Raw genomic sequence first — 18,398 nt, forward strand, 5'->3', positions numbered from 1 at the left:
ATCAGCCGCTGCTGTTACCTAGTGCTGTCTGAAAATATGGAATTCTTGTTCAGGCATAATGGCATATGTAATCCGCCATCGTCACTAATTTTAAATCTTTGTTTTATATGAATACAAACATGCTTATTTTTAAATATAAATTATCTTTATTTTTAATGTTGCCTGATATTTAGAAGTCAATTTGGGTGACTTTTCTAAAAGGTCACTTTTGTGTTTTGAGTCATATAGCTACTTTTGTACATGTATGAATTAATTTTGAGACCAAACCGGTGTAGTTGTAGGTAGAGCGTAAATATAAGATTTACGATCAAATCTGCTCTTTGGCATTTACTCTAATATATGTATAGTAAAAAACATTTGTTCAAAAAACAGGCTTCTGTTTGATAAGTATAAAACATTTGACTAAACGGAATCCAAGTCTTTAGTGTTTCTTCATACAAATTTTCAGAAACAAAGCAAGTCCGCAAATGAACCATCGCCACGGAGGGCGGTGATGTACAAGTTAATGGGCTCCATCGCGGCTGCTCTCTTGTACTTGACTTTGGCGAAGAAATACCCATTAACAGTGCTCGAAGGTTAGTTACACCATTTACTATATGAAAAACAACTGCATTCTGTTAACATCTGTCTAATAGATTGATGATTAGAGCATAATTTATTAGAGGATAATGCAGCTTTCTGAATGTTGTTGCAAGTTATACCTATTTATAGAAAACAGCACGCTGCTACACCGCCACCACAAAAAAACAGCGCACTTTTTAATTGTACATTCCCTATGTATTATTTTATTCATTTCCTATTTACTGGTCACAAATTGCAAAATCTACTTATTAGCCAGCTGTCAGACGTTATTAACGGTGACATGGGTACAGGGCCGGATTAAGGGTAGAGCGAGTGGAGCGGCCGCTCTAGGCGCCACATGGTAAGGGGGCGCCAAGATCGAGAATGTGGAAAAATCCATACAAAAAAAATTATACGTTGCGTATCACACGCGCACATATCACAAAATGGCGAGAGGAGTCGGAAATAAAGTTGTGCCGTTCTCGGGAACGTTCTCATTTTACTATGGAGAATATTCTCCTGAGAGAACATTTCCCATACAAATGGGAGAACGTTCTCGGGAACGGCACAACTCTAGTCGGAAATGAATCCACTATTGAAAATCTAGATTTGTAATTCAGATTAATTGGAAAGTTGCACCACATTGCCAACATATACCAACATTCATAAGGGCGCTGTAAAAAGAGTATTCTACCATTTCTACCCTTGACAAACCACATTGTTGTGCGGCGAACGACAAAGTTACGTCGCTATCCAAATGCAAAAATATGAGTCTACCGGTAGTTCAAAGCGGAGTTCCTCATAAAGGCGCAAAACGTTTCAGATAGGCGCTATTTTGTGAGTCCCAGCAGATGGTGAGCGAACTTCAAAGCAGTGATCTGAAGTGGCAAAATAACGAAGTGGGCATCTTGACGGTGACGATCGAGTCCGCAGTTAATCTCTTAATTAACTCTTAGTATTATAAAAATAATACTGATGGCGAAATATAAGGCCTAAAAGTCAGGAACATAGGCGCCCTGTGAAGTCAAAATACCCCAAAATACGAGTATGTCAAAGACCGCAGCTCTGCAGAACATAAAAGTTTGAAAGTTCGCTGATACCCCGCTGGCGGGTTGAGTCTTAATAAATCGAGTAAAAAAAATCGCGCTCGCTTGGCTCGCGCTTACTATTTATATGTTCTCTTTTGGTGAAAATGTAAGTGTAATCTTCAAATTAGGTACTTAATTACTATGTAAAAAATTTCGCGCTCGCTATGCTCGCGATTTATTTTCCTACTCGGTGAAACCTTACCAAGGGGCGCCGAAACTCAAACTCGCTCTACCCTGATCGAGTGCACGGGCCGGCGCTGCATGGGTACAGTCAGCAAGACACCTATGAATACAACCAAAGTGGCAAAAATATGTATGCACGTACGTTAATGTACAATGTAGAGGTACATACAAGCAATAACGTCCTGTATACATATTTTTGGCACTTTGGCTGTATTCATAGGTGTGTTGCTGATGTCTGATGGCTCGAAATTTACTCTTTCACTTGTTTCAGAGCTAACAGACCCCACATCAGAAGTGTCCCGGTCCTGGTCAGCTTTGTACCTCCTCTGGTACGCGTACCTCTCGACGCTCGTTGTACGATGCAAGTACTACCACGCGTGGCTGCTATCAGAGGCCATCTGTAACAACTGCGGAATGGGATTCAACGGCTATGAGAGCGACGGCACGCCCAAGTGGGACAAGATGTCTAACGTCGACGTGTTTGGATTTGAGGTAAGACGACTTATATCTGACCTTATTATAGTAGGTAGGAGAAAAGTTTACAATCTCGACGCTCGTGATTCGCTGCAAGTACCTACATTAACCACGCGTAACTGCTGTCTGAAGCCACCTGTAACAACTGAGGAATGAGCTTCAATGGATACGAGAGCGACGGCACGCCCAAGTGGGACAAGATGTCTATAACATCGACGTGTCTGGATTTGAGGTAAGACTACTTATATCTGACCTCATTACAGTAGGTAGGAGTAACGTTAACAATATCGACGCTCGTGGTGCGATGCAAGTACTACCACGCGTGTCTGCTATCAGAGGCCATCTGTAACAACTGTGGAATGGGATTCAACGGCTATGAGAGCTACGGCACGCGCAAGTGGGACAAGATGTCTAACATCGACGTGTTTGGATTTGAGGTAAGACTACTTATATCTGACCTTATTATAGAAGGTAGGAGAAAAGTTTACAATCTCGACGCTCGTGATTCGCTGCAAGTACCTACATTAACCACGCGTGGCTGCTGTCTGAAGCCATCTGTAACAACTGAGGAATGAGCTTCAATGGATACGAGAGCGACGGCATGCGCAAGTGGGACAAGATGTCTAATATTGTTTGGATTTGAGGTAAGACGACTTATATCTGACCTTATTATAGTAGGTAGGAGAAAAGTTTACAATCTCGACGCTCGTGATTCGCTGCAAGTACCTACAACCACGCGTGACTGCTGTCTGAAGCCATCTGTAACAACTGTGGGATGTGCTTCAATGAAGATGACAAGCGACGGCACACCTTAAATGCGACAAGATAAAAGAAATAAAACTATGGAAATGAATGAATTTACAATTCATCCCGACGTTTCGAACACTTTACAGCGTTCGTGGTCAACGGGTGAATCACCCGTTATTGTAAATTAATTATACGCGATTTAATCCGTTTCCATCGTTTTATTTCATGAGTAACTATCGCGGTAACCGAAGACAATATTAAGATAAAAGAAGTTGGAACATGACGTGTTTGGTTTTGAAGTAAATTTTATTGCTAAATTATACTAGATCTTAAATCTGCTGTGTAAGGTTCATAATTGTCGCTACATATATTTATAGGTATTTACCTAAAGTGACAGTTTTTGAGAGTTTATAACCGCTGCGAGAAAGACAAAGAAAAATACGCGATGAAATAAATATCAGACTTGGGACTATTATGCTATCTAGAAACTACGAGTAGTTCTACAAAATACACAACTAGTTAGTACCTATGTATCTAATTAAGTATGTTATATCACACTTCGGACACTGGCGATCAAATATATGAAAGAGGCGCGTCCTAGCACACAGTCTAAGCTCGTGTAGGTGAACGCGTACTATGCTTGTATGAGTGAAATATGACAGGTCGACTGTTCGCGTTTTTGGCAGGAGGTAACTGTGAAGCAATAGTATTTTATGCAACTAGTGGTTAAAAGAGGTCAAAAAAGGTGAGAGGCGTGGGTAACAATTTGAGGCGAAGCCGAAAATTGTTAATAAAGACGCCACGAGCATTTTTTGACTCAGTTAAACACCGTTGCATACAATACTTTTTCTACGACCAAGCACTTATTTTGAAAGAAAATTATAAATCAACAAATACCTACTTTCAGTCATCTTAGTTATCTAGTGGACCGCCTACCATTTTGAATATGCAGTTTGAGTGCAAACATGAAAATAAAACTGTCTATGGTATGGTTCTTTGAAGCCTGGCCACTAAGACGAATCGAGCCGAGTTGAATCGAGTTCTCATACATTTGAATGCGATTCGACGCGTCGCCAATGAACGCAGCAGAAAACGAAGGAGTCTCGACTCTGCGAATTGGTTTGTTAAGTTGGTAGCAATGTATTTACTGAACTGTAACAGCTATATCGTGCTACTTCTACTAAATGTTTTCAGGGTATAGACTAGATAGACTTGTCCTGACATCTTTTATGTAGGGTTTTTAAGTTCTATGCACGACCTTGTAACTCACGCATAACAGTACGGGAGTAGAAAAAGACATATATAACTCCGTATAGACAGATAAAGTCTAAGAAAAAAACGTTTGTTTATTAATGCAAAACGTTATAGTACGTTAAACGGCGGTGTCAAAGGTTCACGTCGAAGCATAAATAACACAATAAGTACACATTTTAGTGTCTTCAGACATTTTTTTATTATTTTGACTGGAACGAACCCAAGGGCGACGATTTTCATTACAATGCCAAAGTCAATGTCCTCCATTTCCCGTTAAGTCTATGTCAGGCAGTATGTGATTCATACTTACCTAAATATTTATAGATCGTACCATCCATGAAGACGCGCTTCTCCGTTCGTATGGTCTTGTAATTAAAGGTTAAATAAGCCAAAGTGACGCGTATCGTATAGTAGCAACTTTGCAAGACCTGGGGGTCGATTTTTGAGTCTCACGCGTTCGAATTCAGAAAATTGTCACTGAAAATAATAGGCAAGTCACCGTTTTCAACCGGTATTTTCGTGACAGTGAGACTCAAACATCGGCCCCCTGCCCTTATTTATTATTCATTCTACTTTTGTGACTTTTAACATGGTCAACGTGAATATGGTATCCCCTGTCCCGTAGGAAGCGTGCCTTACTTTGGTTAGAATGACCACAGCTTTGCTTTATTGTCGATAAGCATAGGCATTCACCGTTCAGTCATAATTTATATCAGTTATTTACTGACAAATTTCCTGACCAAGTGACCACTGTTTTAGTTCGCCCAAAACTTCCGCACGGCCATTGCCAGCTGGAACAAGAACACGAATGCGTGGCTGCGCTGCGTGGCGTACTCTCGCGGCGGCGCGGCGTGGCGCACGGCGCGCGTGTACGCGCTCTCCGCCGTGTGGCACGGCTTCCACCCCGGCTACTACCTGACCTTCCTCGCGGGCGGCGTGTTCACCGTGGCCGCTAGAAAGGTAACCATGATAACGGAGCAGGCTTCCATCCCGGCTACTTCCTCGCGGGAGGCGGTCTCACCGTGGCGGTAGAAAGGTAACCATGGCAACGAAGGACTCGCTATGCGTCGTGTGGCACGGCTTCCATCCCGGCTACTACCTAACCTTCCTCGTGAGAGGCGTGTTCACCGTGGCCGATAGAAAGGTAACCATAGCAACGGAGGAGGAGTCGCTATGCGTCGTACGGCACGGGCTACTACCTGACCTTCTTCGCGGGCGGCGTGTTCACCGTGTTCGCTCGGAAGGTAACCATGGCAACGAACGAAGCAGAACGCGCTGTTGCCGTGTGGTGCAGTTTCCATCCTGGCTAATCCTGCTACGCATTTAAACCAATGTAAAGTATAACCGAAAAATGCACCTCTGACTGATAAGAAGAAAAACTTTTAAGAGTTGCCGATTTCGTCACTTCAGGATTTTCCTTATATTTAAATAGATATTCCGCAAGTAGTAAACACGTCAGTCACAATAAAACTTCGCCCTTTATGGTAATATCGTAGTTTTATTTAGTTTTTTTTTAATAGCTATTATTATATTTATTATAGACCTTAAAATACCTACTGATTTTGTTTCCAGGTTCGATCCGTGGCGCGCCCGTTGTTCCTCGACAGCCGGCCGAAGAAGCTGTTCTACGATTTTGTAACGTTTATGACGACGCGCATAGCGATGACGTACGCCACCGTGCCGTTCGTGCTTCTGCACCTGGCGCCGAGTTTGGCGTTCTATGGGTATGTACTCTGGGGCTATTTGTGCCCCTTCTCCGGCAAAAGCAACCTTGCTTACAATAAGGATGGAATTTGCTTGTATCGTTAACCTTTATGCCTCGCACTCGCACAGCTGATTGAGAAAAATATTGAGGACATTCAATCAGTCACATATTGCATCGTCACAACCTCGGCATGGTTGGCATGTTTGTCGGGCAGTGGGAAAAATGCATAAAAATTCTCATTGTGACCAGTTAGAACTTTTTGACGGGATGGCGGGTCAAAACAAATATTATTGCTTTTGGCAGTATGACCGGTTAGAACAAAATTTACGTGTGACGAGTTGTTGCCTGATATTATTGTTTGTTTCAGGAAACTGTATTATTCCCTGCATTTCATTGCTCTCGGCGCAATGCTCATCCCCGAACGACGGTCACGCGCTTCCCCGGCCAACTCCGACATCTCATGCAAATCTTCCGTCGCCAGCAAGGAACCACACGAACCTAACGGAGATACAAATGGTAACCTAAAAATAAATTAAACGTACAATAATGGTGTCTATTTTTATAAAGGTGATGAGTGAAAATCTAAATTGTAAAGAGTCTCATAATATTACGACTGTCGACATAGCTTCCAATTTATAAAAGTTGCTCTTAATTACGGATTTTATTTTTATTTATTACTTTAGGTAAGCGAAATATGTCATTTGCGTTCTAGCACGCGACTTCATACTTGAAATCGTGCTAGTTATATGAAGTCACGCCTGAGAACGCAATGCGAGCTAGCCACTCTAGAGTATGAGAAACCGTATTACAGTATCATTGTAATGTAGTACTCGTTTCACTTACTTAACTTTAAATTAATTTGTTTCAAAAAGTTACATAAGACGATTGTGCGAAATTTATACAAAAGGTACCTACCTACATTATCTACCTAATCTTCCGTTGTTAGAATATTTTTGATACTAATATTTTTTGGGCATAGGAACACTTCTAGGGTAAAAATAAAAGTTTGTAGAACTTCTTCATATTAACTGGACAAAAAATTTGCTTTATTTTTATCTTTTAGTTATATATGTATTTATTGAAAGTAGGTATATTAAGAAGTAAATTCTGACTCAAATATTGCATTTATTATTTTTATTATCAAACGTATAGTTTTGCTTTCATTGTATTCTCTTAAAATTTGGAAATAAAATGATTTAATACCTGCATAATGCACAGTGTTTAGATATTACATATAATTTGCTAATGAAATGGTCGATTACAGTTTTTTTTGTTGGTCAGTTTCCTTGTTTAACTATAGGTAAAAGGCGTTTTAACTAAAGTAGAGCCAGCAAGATTATATCTGTTTTTACTTTTAACTTGCTTAGACGTTTTTAAGATAATGCCGGCACTGAACTCTTCCTAAGGCATTTTTACTCTGACTTGTTCAAAACCTAATTAACCACAATTATTAGTCAAAACGAGAGTCAAGAGTATGAAGTTTTGTCTCGACTCTCGCCATACTTTTTTTCAGTGTTTTTATTTTCCATGTTTTCTTGTAAATATCCTGTCCTCATAATATCCTAAGGTTTTTACTCTTGCCCGCCTTGCACAAAGCAATATTTGAACTTTGAGCGTGATTTTCAAATTACTCTAAAAAAAATTACAGATCTAACTGTAATTATAAATCTTGTTGGCTATACTTACACAATACTCGACCGGCCAAACAGTATTATGTTTATTTATCTACGAATCTACAAAACCATTCATTAGACTGTATTCCTAGAGTAATAAAAGTAAACAAATGGTTGCTAAATTGTTATTAATATGCATGTTGATATTTTATACAACATTTATTGTAAGTTTTAATTTAACAAGTAAATTTAAGGCTTTTGTTATATTTTTAATTCATACCTGTCAGGGAATATTTAATTAATATACAACTAAATTTAAAATTGCCTACTAAAAATTACTAACAAATCCAATTAATTAATTTGACCACAGTCGGCATAATATTGCTTCCAATTTTATCACTTATTTATGTGGATAAAGCATCCGTCACGCTTTGGCAAGTATGTCAGTGTGAGAGTGACAGATGTCATATCCACGTGGATAAGTGATACAATTGGAAGCATAATACGCCGGCTGGTGACTAACTTGTTTTATATTATAATGTAGTAGCATCAGCATATCGTTTCGCCAGATAGGTAAAATTTTCGTAAAGTTAACCACTGTGTTACTTAGTAATCTCTTAGTTAATTTGACTAAATTCTAAAATATGACTAATTACTGTACCTATTTATGTTAGCCCAGAATGCTTTCTATATGAATAAAAAAATGTGAATTGTATTGTGTGAATGTCGTGTCTGAATATATACAGAAATATATCCATTTTATCAATACGTACAGAGGGTTGTGTAATTTTTACTGCATAGATATATGATAGGTACATATAAATTTATATTTGAATAACAGAAAAGGTAATTTTTGGGTTTATACCAGGTTTGCATCTCTAGTAATGTATGCGGTTATAAGCATTTAAGTTTTGATCTGCGACTCTGCCTGGTTCCATTTTTAAGGGATGTATACCACTAATACCACTATCAGTATGTATTTCTTATAAATAGTTAAACCAGTATTGTATAGGGGCCAACTGTTATTATAATTCCAATAAACAATTATTTACTAGATTTTATATCTTCCACATCTACTGGATTATAAACATGATTAATGTAAACGTCTGCAATACGGGTTTCACTTTCAGTATTTTATTATCAGTTTCAAATCAATCTTATGTTTTCATACCTTATATTGGTCTAAGGCTTAATTTTAAAAGATTATCTATTAGACGATAAATAAGGCACATATTATATGATGACACAAATTAGAAATTAAAATGTGAACCAAATATTGTTACCCATGTGAAATAATATTTTAAAACTAAACTTTGACTTCATTTAATTTGACTGAAATGTTTTCTGATTGTATAGGACATCTATCAGGTAAAGAAGTAAAATATATTCATATTAAAGAAGTCATTTATTTACATAATATAGCCCTAAAGTATTATATGCCGTGTTTTCCTTGATTTCCATTACATTTAAGGGTTTTTTTTCTGTAGGTCAAATACTCTTAAGAACTAGTGTCTTAACTTTTGATAGCTCAGTAAGCTGTTATTGAGCGACGACAAATGGAATGGAAATACGATAGGCCACGGATCGTGAATGACTGGCACATTGAAGATTCATCATATCAGCCCTTTATCGTCCATTACTAAGCATAGGCCTCTCTTCTAGTACACCACTTCCTGGTGGTCCCATTGAAGATTGCAATAAGATATGAAATGAAATGGTTCATGATCAAAGATCATTCAAGGTTATTTCTCTCTCTTCTTCATTTTGTACAAATTTAGGCAAGTATTTCATAAGCTGTTCCAAGGATGTGCGTCTTCTAAGGCCTCCCAAGTCTTATAGCAGAAGAACTCTTTGAAGAGGCCATAGTTCTCACAAAGCTCCTGTGACAGCTCGAGCTTTTTTTCTACACTCCATAACACTAACTTTTTTTGTTACTCATGTTTGTCTCACACTCATTTATTGAGAAAATGTTTTTTTTTTCGAATTTAACAAAAATCGATATACCTGTTGAATTTAACGGAAATCGAAAAAAGCACAGTGTATAGTATCTGTGCCATAGCTATATCTGAATGCACAAGTTAATGTCATGTTGCAAAACAAAGATGTTTATCTGTCATGAGGAGTTGTGAGGCTTGTATGGTCGAGTTCACAAACATCTTTACAGGGCAACATGCCCAATATACAATACATACAAGTCTCTATGACAATGACAGTAAGATGGTGTATACATAATCTGGAATGTTGACTTGTAAATATGTTTGTGACCTTGACTGTGCAAAGAGATGCACTTGCATCTCCTGTTATTTATATCTACTTATATGTAAGGAATCAATGGTTAATACCAGTTACACTATATAATACAATGTTAAAAAGCAAGCAGCAGCTAATTGAGTTATAAAAATATGAATCATCATTTATTTCATCTCCTTGTTTGTTGATACCTAATAAACAAATATTTTTCAATTCAAGAGTCTTATTTCTTCATATTACAAGGTATACCTGTTATCTAGGCAAAACTAAGATGGCCTTGTCCTGCCCACAACATTCATTGAAATTTAAACCAAATTAAAGAATAGGGTACAGTTTCACATCTGTATTATCCAAGCTTTTTATCTATAATAAATGGCAAAAAAATAAATTTCCTTTAAATGAAATGTCGCATTAGACAGGACAAACAGATACTTTTACTCTTTAGACGTAAGAACAAGACCCACATTTATAAACCAGACCAGCATACAAAATTTATTGGTTGAAGAGGTGGGTAGAGAAGTGTGCATCAGAATGAATGACCAAAGTGGCAGATCGATGTTGGAGTACCATCAGCATTTACTACCTATTTGCTACTATTTACTACCTATATTGACATATTTGCTACCTAAGTTAGAAAAAAGATTTTCCAAAAATAATGTGGGCAGTCATTCTGACGTCAGGATGACTGCCCAAACTGAGTATGTCGGTATTGGACCCCCTAATTTGCAACAATGTATATACTATGATTTACTACCTATTTGCTACCTACACATATATTTTTTTCAGATTTTTTAGGTAAAAAATAACGATTTTATGATCAAAGTATTATTTTTAGAGATTTCTTCCATAAAGTGGGCAGTCATTCTGACGTCAGGATGACTGCCCAAACTGAGTATGTCGAGGTTGAACCCCCTAATTTGCAACAATGTATGTACTATGATTTACTACCTATTTGCTACCTGCACATATATTTTTTCGGATTTTTTAGGCCAAGATTAACGGTTTTATAAGCAAAATAGTTTTTTTGTAGAAATGTGTTTCATAAAGTGGGCAGTCATTCATACTTCAAGTTGGACCCCCTAATTTGCAACATTCTATGTCCTATGATTTACTACCCATTTGCCTACTTACATAATATATGTATGTTTTCAGATTTTTTTAAATATGAAAAATTTTATAAAATGAAATAAATATAGGCCCCAAGGCCCCATTTGCCTACCTACATAATATTATGTATGTTTTCAGATTTTATTTATAAAAAATAAAATGAAAATATATAGATATTATATGTAGGTAGCAAAGGTAGTAAATCATAGGACATAGAATGTTGCAAATTAGGGGGTCCAACTTGAAGTATGAACGACTGCCCACTTTATGAAACATATTTCTACAAAAAAAGTAATTGCTTATAAAAACGTTATTCTTTGCCTAAAAAATCCGAAAAAAATATATGTGCAGGTAGCAAATAGGTAGTAAATCATAGTACATACATTGTTGCAAATTAGGGGGTCCAACCTCGACATACTCAGTTTGGGCAGTCATCCTGACGTCAGAATGACTGCCCACTTTATGGAAGAAATCTCTATAAATAATACTTTGCTCATAAAATCGTTATTTTTTACCTAAAAAATCTGAAAAAAATATATGTGTAGGTAGCAAATAGGTAGTAAATCATAGTATATACATTGTTGCAAATTAGGGGGTCCAATACCGACATACTCAGTTTGGGCAGTCATCCTGACGTCAGAATGACTGCCCACATTATTTTTGGAAAATCTTTTTTCTAACTTAGGTAGCAAATATGTCAATATAGGTAGTAAATAGTAGCAAATAGGTAGTAAATGCTGATGGTACTCCAACATCGATCTGCCACTTTGGTCAGTCATTCTGATGCACACGGTAGAGAAGTATGGCCAGGGATAATAAAGTGAAAAACATTTCAATTAGCTTCACAAATAAATTGTTAAAAATGTACTAACTTTTAATTAATAACCTTTTTGGTTATTTTTTTGTTATAAACAGTGATATTAAAGCCTGCCTGAATAATGTGATTTCTATGAGTCTCCCTTTTTTCCTTTCTTCATCTTCATGAAATGATGTCTGATGTAGCAAAGGGCACCAGGCACGTCATTTGTAACTTGAAGTTTCTGCTGGACTTCTTTACATATCTCTTGTCCTGGTGTTATCTGCAACACTGAAATGTTGTTTTAGTAAAAATTGGGCCATAACAAGTATCAAGTGAGGTTTTTACTTCATCAGAGTACATTCATAAAACATAAATATGATGTTCCCTTAACAACACCCACTGATGTTTTGTAAAAACAACAAAATGTTCATGCATCCAAGGTCCAGGCATTGTTTACTGAAATACAAAATATTATTTCCATAGAAAAGAGAACTTACCTTCGTAATGTTTTGTTTTTGAGTCCCTCAACAAATAAACTGAATTTCCTTTTGATTCTTTCTTTGCTTCAGTGAAGAACTGCAAAAAGATCCCATCTTTCCCATCAGTCCTTGATTCAATGGTGAAGTAAATTTTTAAAAATTTCTTGTAATATTTTTTTGCCATTAAAAATGCTTCATGGGTATCCTTGATTTCTGTTGCAAGTATCTTTTGTTCTGAAATAAAAAGTAAACAATTAACAACATGATACAATTTTGTCAATAAACTTAGCTCTTGAAGGCTGACTTTCAAGAGCTAAGTTTATTGACAAAAAATGTAGGCGTAAAAACTACCTATCAAAAGTCTTTGTTCCCAAGTATTTTTCTAAAATGGCATGAGCTGCGAGTGCTATAATGATGGTGGAAATGTAAGGGTAAAAAACCTAGACATAATAATTGCGTAGAAGTCATCGATGGAATACAATAAAATAATTACAAATTGTTTGTTATTGAAATACAAACCTGATTTAAATTTGTTGTATTTCTCTTGTTGTTGCTCATATTCTTCAACTTTGGATTTAATATTGTGTACCAACTGTTTGTTTTTTTCTGTTATCATTCTTAATTCGTCGTCACTGTTCTTAGCTAAACTTCCAGAGTAATTTAGGGTTTGTGTTTGGAAACCATGTAACTGGTTCGTGATTTGTTTTGATAAATTTGGATCATCGGCCTTGAATTCAGAGAATAACTGTTTATCTAATTGTTTAATATCTATTTTAAAGGCCCATGTTTCGTCGATTACACTCATATTTATAAAATTGCACGTATACAGTAAAGAAATAGCACAGCTACCAATTATTTTAGTGCAAAATATCAGCAACTGACGATTTCATTCAAAAATTTTAACGCTATCCTTTTTGACAATCGAGAGATGTATTTTTCCCTCATGTATCGCACAAAATGATATTTAAGGGCTCTACAGACCCAGAGACAAATCGATAGTCGCACGCAAAGAGAAAAGAAAATATAAAATCTGTGGAAATTCCCACAGGAGGTCCTTGGAACAATAGGAAGGCACTTTGGATTATCCGAACGTTATTTATTTATAATTTATTAATATATATTTACACAAACATGTTTACATCATGAGTCCTGTCAAAAGAGTGTCGTTTGAAAACTCAAAAGTCTGCACATAGACAACTGAGGTTCCAAACTTAAATTTGGTCAAGCATGAGTCGATTGCATATTCAACCTTCACAATAACACACCCCCTCAATCGACTCTGCTTGAAGCGTTAGTACATACTTTACAACTTTTATCTAATACTTTACAACTTTTATTTAAAAGGCCACAATCTCATTTCCAGAACAATATTTCAAAAACTTTCATCACATTAGTTTACCAAAAAACAAAAGGTTTCAAAAAACATTATCATCAAATATTAATTAGTACATATCTACATGTACTCTCATATAATATAAACTCCCACTAATCAACACATCACTACTAATATATAAATAAGTAGTTAATTATTCAGCTTCTCGCCTCATATTATTCTTTATTCTCCCACTCGATACATCGCTACAAATATATAAATAAACAGTTAATTATTCTACTTCTCGCTTTATATTTATCTTTATTCTCCCACTCGATACATCGCTACTAATATATAAATTAACTACATCTATCTCCCTTATTTATTCCACCTCTCGACTCATACTTATCTTTATTCTCCACCGCTCGATACATCATTACTAATTGCCAAATATATATCGATTATAAAATTTACGTATCCTTCCCTTCTCTAAACAAATACTAAAATACTAAAAATTATAATAATATTTGGAATAAATAAAATTTAGAAAAAATACTTAAGGATAACTTCAGAACACTGTGTAAATAATGACTAAATGAATGTGTGGTTTTACTCTTTTTTTCAAGTTCGTTTGTTGGTTGCTTTTATATTGATTCACTTACCATTAGTACATACACTTACACCCCCTTAAGTGAATCATTATTAAGCACCCCCTTAATTCTAACTTTATTTCATGCTTCCAGAATCCTTAAGTTTTCTTTCAATACACATTCCTGTATTATTTTTACACACCCTATAAAAAACTTACATACTACGATAATTATAAACAAAACCCCGACATGAGCCGAAAAATAATTAACGTTCACTTTAGCCCGCACTTATACTACACTCAATGACTCATTTTAGCCACAATATCACTAAAACACTAATCTTCGTTGACATTTTTCAAACTTTACAGCCGGTAAACTTTTAGTTAGTATATCAGCCAGCTGTGATCCCGTCGGACAGTATTTAACTGTAATCTGATTTTCGTCAATTTTCTCTTTTAGGTAATAGTATTTTACGTCTATGTGTTTGCTTCTTCTCCCCATGATTCCTTTTTTCATAAGCCAAATTGCAGATTGATTATCTACTCTCATCTCAACTTCTAGTTTTTCCTTGGTTATCTCAAAAATCAGATCCCTTATGAATAGTAGTTCTTTACAACATTCTGCTGCTGCTATGAATTCTGCTTCTGTGCTGCTCAGTGCGACTACTGATTGTTTTCTTGAGCTCCATGCCACTGGTCCACCATTCAGCCAAATCACAAAACCAGAAGTGCTGCGCCTAGTGTCTGGATCTCCCGCGAAATCCGAATCACAATAACCCCTGAGTACTTTATCATCTTTATTAAAGTGAATCCCTTTTTCTGTTGAGCCTTTCAGGAATCGCAAAATTGTCTTAGCATTATTCAAATCATTTAAATTTGGAGAATTTTGATGCCTCGAACAATAACCCACTTGAAAACTAATGTCTGGTCGCGTTTTATTCGAAAGATATAACAATGACCCTATCATCTCTCGGTAAAGCTCATGAGACTTAGTATCAACCTTTACTGACGGATGCTGTTCTATCAGAATTGTTGGACATTTACATTCTTTGGCATTGTTTAGGTTAAATTTCTTAATGATTTTCTCACTGTATGTTTTCTGAAAAATTTTAATCCCATTTTCATCTTGCTTAATGTCCAAACCAATGTAATTGGTGACTTCATCTAAGACTCTTAGTTCAAAAGCCTTTCTAATTCTTTCTATTATGTACACTAGATCTTCTTCTTTCTCTCCAAGAACTAATCCATCATCGACATATACCGCAAGAATAATCTTTCTTTCACCCTCCATAACAAAAATGCATTGATCAAGTTTCATCTGCTTGAACCCCATCTTTATTAAGAACTCTGTAAACTTAATATTCCACATTAGTGGAGCTTGTTTCAGACCGTATAAGCTCTTGTTTAGTTTGCATACTTTGCCTTCTTTGTTGCTATAGCCTTTGGGTACCTTCATGTATATACATTCTTTCAAGTCTCCATGTAAAAAGGCTGTCTTCACATCAAACTGTTTTATTTTTAACCCTTTTGCCGCTGCAATAGATAGTAAGATTCTTAAAGACGTACTATTAACTACCGGACTGTACGTCTCGTCATAATCTATTTTGTACTTTTGTTGAAAACCTCTTGCAACTAGTCTGGCTTTATATCTGCCATCAGACTTTACTGTAAAAATCCACTTGCTAGTAACTAATTTTCTTCCTTTTGCTTCCTGTTCATCCACAAATGACCACGTCTTATTTTCTTCAAGTGATTTAATTTCTTCTTTTATTGCCTTTTTCCATTTATCCTTTTCTTTTGATTCTATTGCCTCCTCGTAAGTTAACATTGAAGCTTCAGTATCATAATTCATTAAATAATCTTTATATCTATCAGGTAATCTGCGGTCTCTAGTAGGTTGAACTCTTCTATTTTGATTAACGTCACTATCAATATTTTGATTTTCAATACTTCCAACTCGATTTTCAACTTCTTCGTTATCAAAAAATTCTTCATTCCCATCATAAAATACTTCATTATTTTCTTCTTCTTCAATTGTTTCTATTTCATTTGTTTCATTGTCTTTTGTTTTATCTTCATTTGTTTCGCCTTCATTTATTTCACCTTCATTTGTTTCGCCTTCATTTATTTCACCTTCATTTGTTTCGCCATCATTTATTTCGCCTTCATTTGTTTCGCCATCATTTATTTCGCCTTCATTTGTTTCATCTTCTTTTGTTTCATCTTCTTTTGTTTCATCTTCTTTTGTTTCATCTTCTTTTGTTTCATCTTCACTTGTTTCGCTTCCTAATCTTCTTAAATGAATAACACCTTCTCGAACATTCTCTGCATTTCTACTTCTTACTTTTCTTTTTAACATATCACCTTCTCGACTCTTCTCTATATTACTACTTCCTCCAACTCTTCTTGATGTACCTCCTTCTCGACCCTCCTCTCCATTGCTACTTGTTTCAATTCTTCTTAATGTATCTCCTTCTCGACCTTCATTACTGTTGACTCTTCTGACCTGATTTTCTTCCTGCCTGTTTATTTGATCTTCATTTTGTGTTGTGCCTTCCCTAACTGTCTCTTCAGTTTCTTCGTTGATTGTCCAAAGACCTCTAATAGTTTCATCATTTTCTTCATTTGTATATATACCTTGCTCATCTTCATTTATTCTTACATCCCTCGCTCTTACAATTGTTTTTGTTTCATCCACCCATATTTTGTAACCATTCCTGATATAGCCAATCAGGATTCCCTTTTTGCATCTGACATCTAGCTTTCGTACACCAGAGTTTATATTATAAAAAGTTGTTGAACCAAAACGTCTTACATGTGATACATCAGGTTTGATGCCAAACCACATCTCTGCTGGAGTTTTGTCTTTGCCTTCGGTAGGACTTCTATTGATTAAGAAACTTGCAGTTATAAGAGCTTCACCCCATAGATAATTTGGAACTCGACCATCGAATATTAATGCTCTCGTTCGTTCTAACAAGGTTCTATTTAATCGCTCTGCTTTTCCATTTAATTGAGGAGTGTAGGGTATTGTTAGATCCATAATTATGCCCTTAGAGCTGCACCAAGACATTAGGTTATTGTTCGAGTATTCTTTTCCGTTGTCGCATCTGATTTTCCTAACTTTTGTATTGAAATGGTTCTCCGCTAAAGTCACAAACTGTTTTATTTTATCAAAGGCTTCACTTTTAAAAGTAATTAAGTAGACAACACAAAAATGTGTAAAGTCATCCAAAAAAGTAATAAAATATTTTTTATTATCCCAAGTGGGAATTTCTATCGGACCGCAAATGTCCGTATGGATAATTTCTAAAGGAAATTTTGCTTTAATTCTATTATTTTTGAAAGGTTTTCTAGTCATTTTTGCTTTAATGCATATTTCACAAAAGTTTTCTTTATGTTCCCCCCAATTTTGATACCGTTCACCAGTTTAGCTAGACGCGGCACATCCGATACGTGACCTAGCCGACGATGCCAAATATCGGCGTTCTCAGAAAGCAAAACCTCGCGAACAGTGTTAGCAGAAAATTCTGTTTCATAAAGACCGTTTCTAGTTTTATATCCCGTAAGAATAATGCGATTATATTTCTTTACAGTTACCTTGTTTCCAACGAAGAGTACAGAAGCTGCATGATCAGTGATTGAACTTACAGATATCAGGTTTCTAGAAATTGCAGGAACATGTAGTACATCTTCCAGTTCAAAACCATTTGTTTTTACTGTACCTATGGCTTGTGCGACGAGGTTCTCTGCATTAGCACATCTTATTTCTACATTTACATTTTCTGTGGAGTTAATGACATCATTATTATAGAACATGTGAGAGGATGCACCCGAATCAATAATGGCTCTAATACTAGTTGTATGCTTCAGTTGTTCACTCACCAGACTAAAAGTGCGACAAAATTTTTCAATGTGTCCCTTCCTGTTACATTTCCTACATACCTTTGTAGAAAAACATTCACTGGAAGTGTGGCCACTTTTATTGCATATTGTGCATTTTTTATTATTACAGAATCTCGCAATATGCCCTTGTTGGTTACAATTAAAACAAATTCTTTCATTACTTTTCATTGCTTCCTCTGTTTGGTGATTTATATCTGAATTGACTACTATTGAATAATTATTTTCAACAAGCTTAAGTTCTTTTTGAATTCGTTCGATCAAAATATGTATGGTTTGGTCAGACTTCGGAGTTACCTCCCATACAGTCCTGAAGTAATTTAATGTTGAAGGT

General features: G+C 36.0%; 2 protein-coding genes across 5 annotated transcripts in view; one reads left to right on the forward strand and one right to left on the reverse strand.

The window, feature by feature from the left end:
* The window catches only part of LOC125233148 (lysophospholipid acyltransferase 6), a 34,116-nt gene extending 23,608 nt beyond the window's left edge, over positions 1-10,508 (forward strand). For all 4 annotated transcript variants that reach the window (XM_048139028.1, XM_048139030.1, XM_048139029.1 and 1 more), the window contains 5 exons: positions 449-575; positions 2,104-2,324; positions 5,067-5,267; positions 5,880-6,031; positions 6,380-10,508. In XM_048139028.1, the coding sequence (XP_047994985.1) occupies positions 449-575; positions 2,104-2,324; positions 5,067-5,267; positions 5,880-6,031; positions 6,380-6,548 (870 nt within the window). In that variant the 3' untranslated portion in view covers positions 6,549-10,508. The remainder of the gene's footprint in view (positions 1-448; positions 576-2,103; positions 2,325-5,066; positions 5,268-5,879; positions 6,032-6,379) is intronic.
* Positions 10,509-11,783: 1,275 nt separating this feature from the next.
* Positions 11,784-13,266, reverse strand: LOC125233150. The gene is made up of 3 exons (XM_048139032.1): positions 12,780-13,266; positions 12,279-12,494; positions 11,784-12,069 (listed from the first exon to the last, which is right to left on the reverse strand). Exons 1-3 carry the CDS (start codon positions 13,063-13,065, stop codon positions 11,930-11,932), a joined length of 642 nt encoding a protein of 213 aa, XP_047994989.1. The 5' UTR covers positions 13,066-13,266; the 3' UTR covers positions 11,784-11,929.
* Between the last annotated feature and the right edge of the window lie 5,132 nt (positions 13,267-18,398).

The sequence above is a fragment of the Leguminivora glycinivorella genome, chromosome 14 (assembly GCF_023078275.1).
Source record: "Leguminivora glycinivorella isolate SPB_JAAS2020 chromosome 14, LegGlyc_1.1, whole genome shotgun sequence".
In the NCBI taxonomy this organism is placed as follows: Eukaryota; Metazoa; Arthropoda; class Insecta; order Lepidoptera; family Tortricidae; genus Leguminivora; species Leguminivora glycinivorella.

Coding starts and splice junctions, on each gene's coding strand:
- LOC125233150 (XM_048139032.1), bottom strand. CDS start 13,065: ATGAGTGTAATCGACGAAACATGGGCCTTTAAAATAGATATTAAACAA. Junction 12,495..12,779: donor ATACAACAAATTTAAATCAG/GTTTGTATTTCA, acceptor TTTTTATTTCAG/AACAAAAGATACTTGCAACA. Junction 12,070..12,278: donor AAAAACAAAACATTACGAAG/GTAAGTTCTCTT, acceptor ACAACATTTCAG/TGTTGCAGATAACACCAGGA.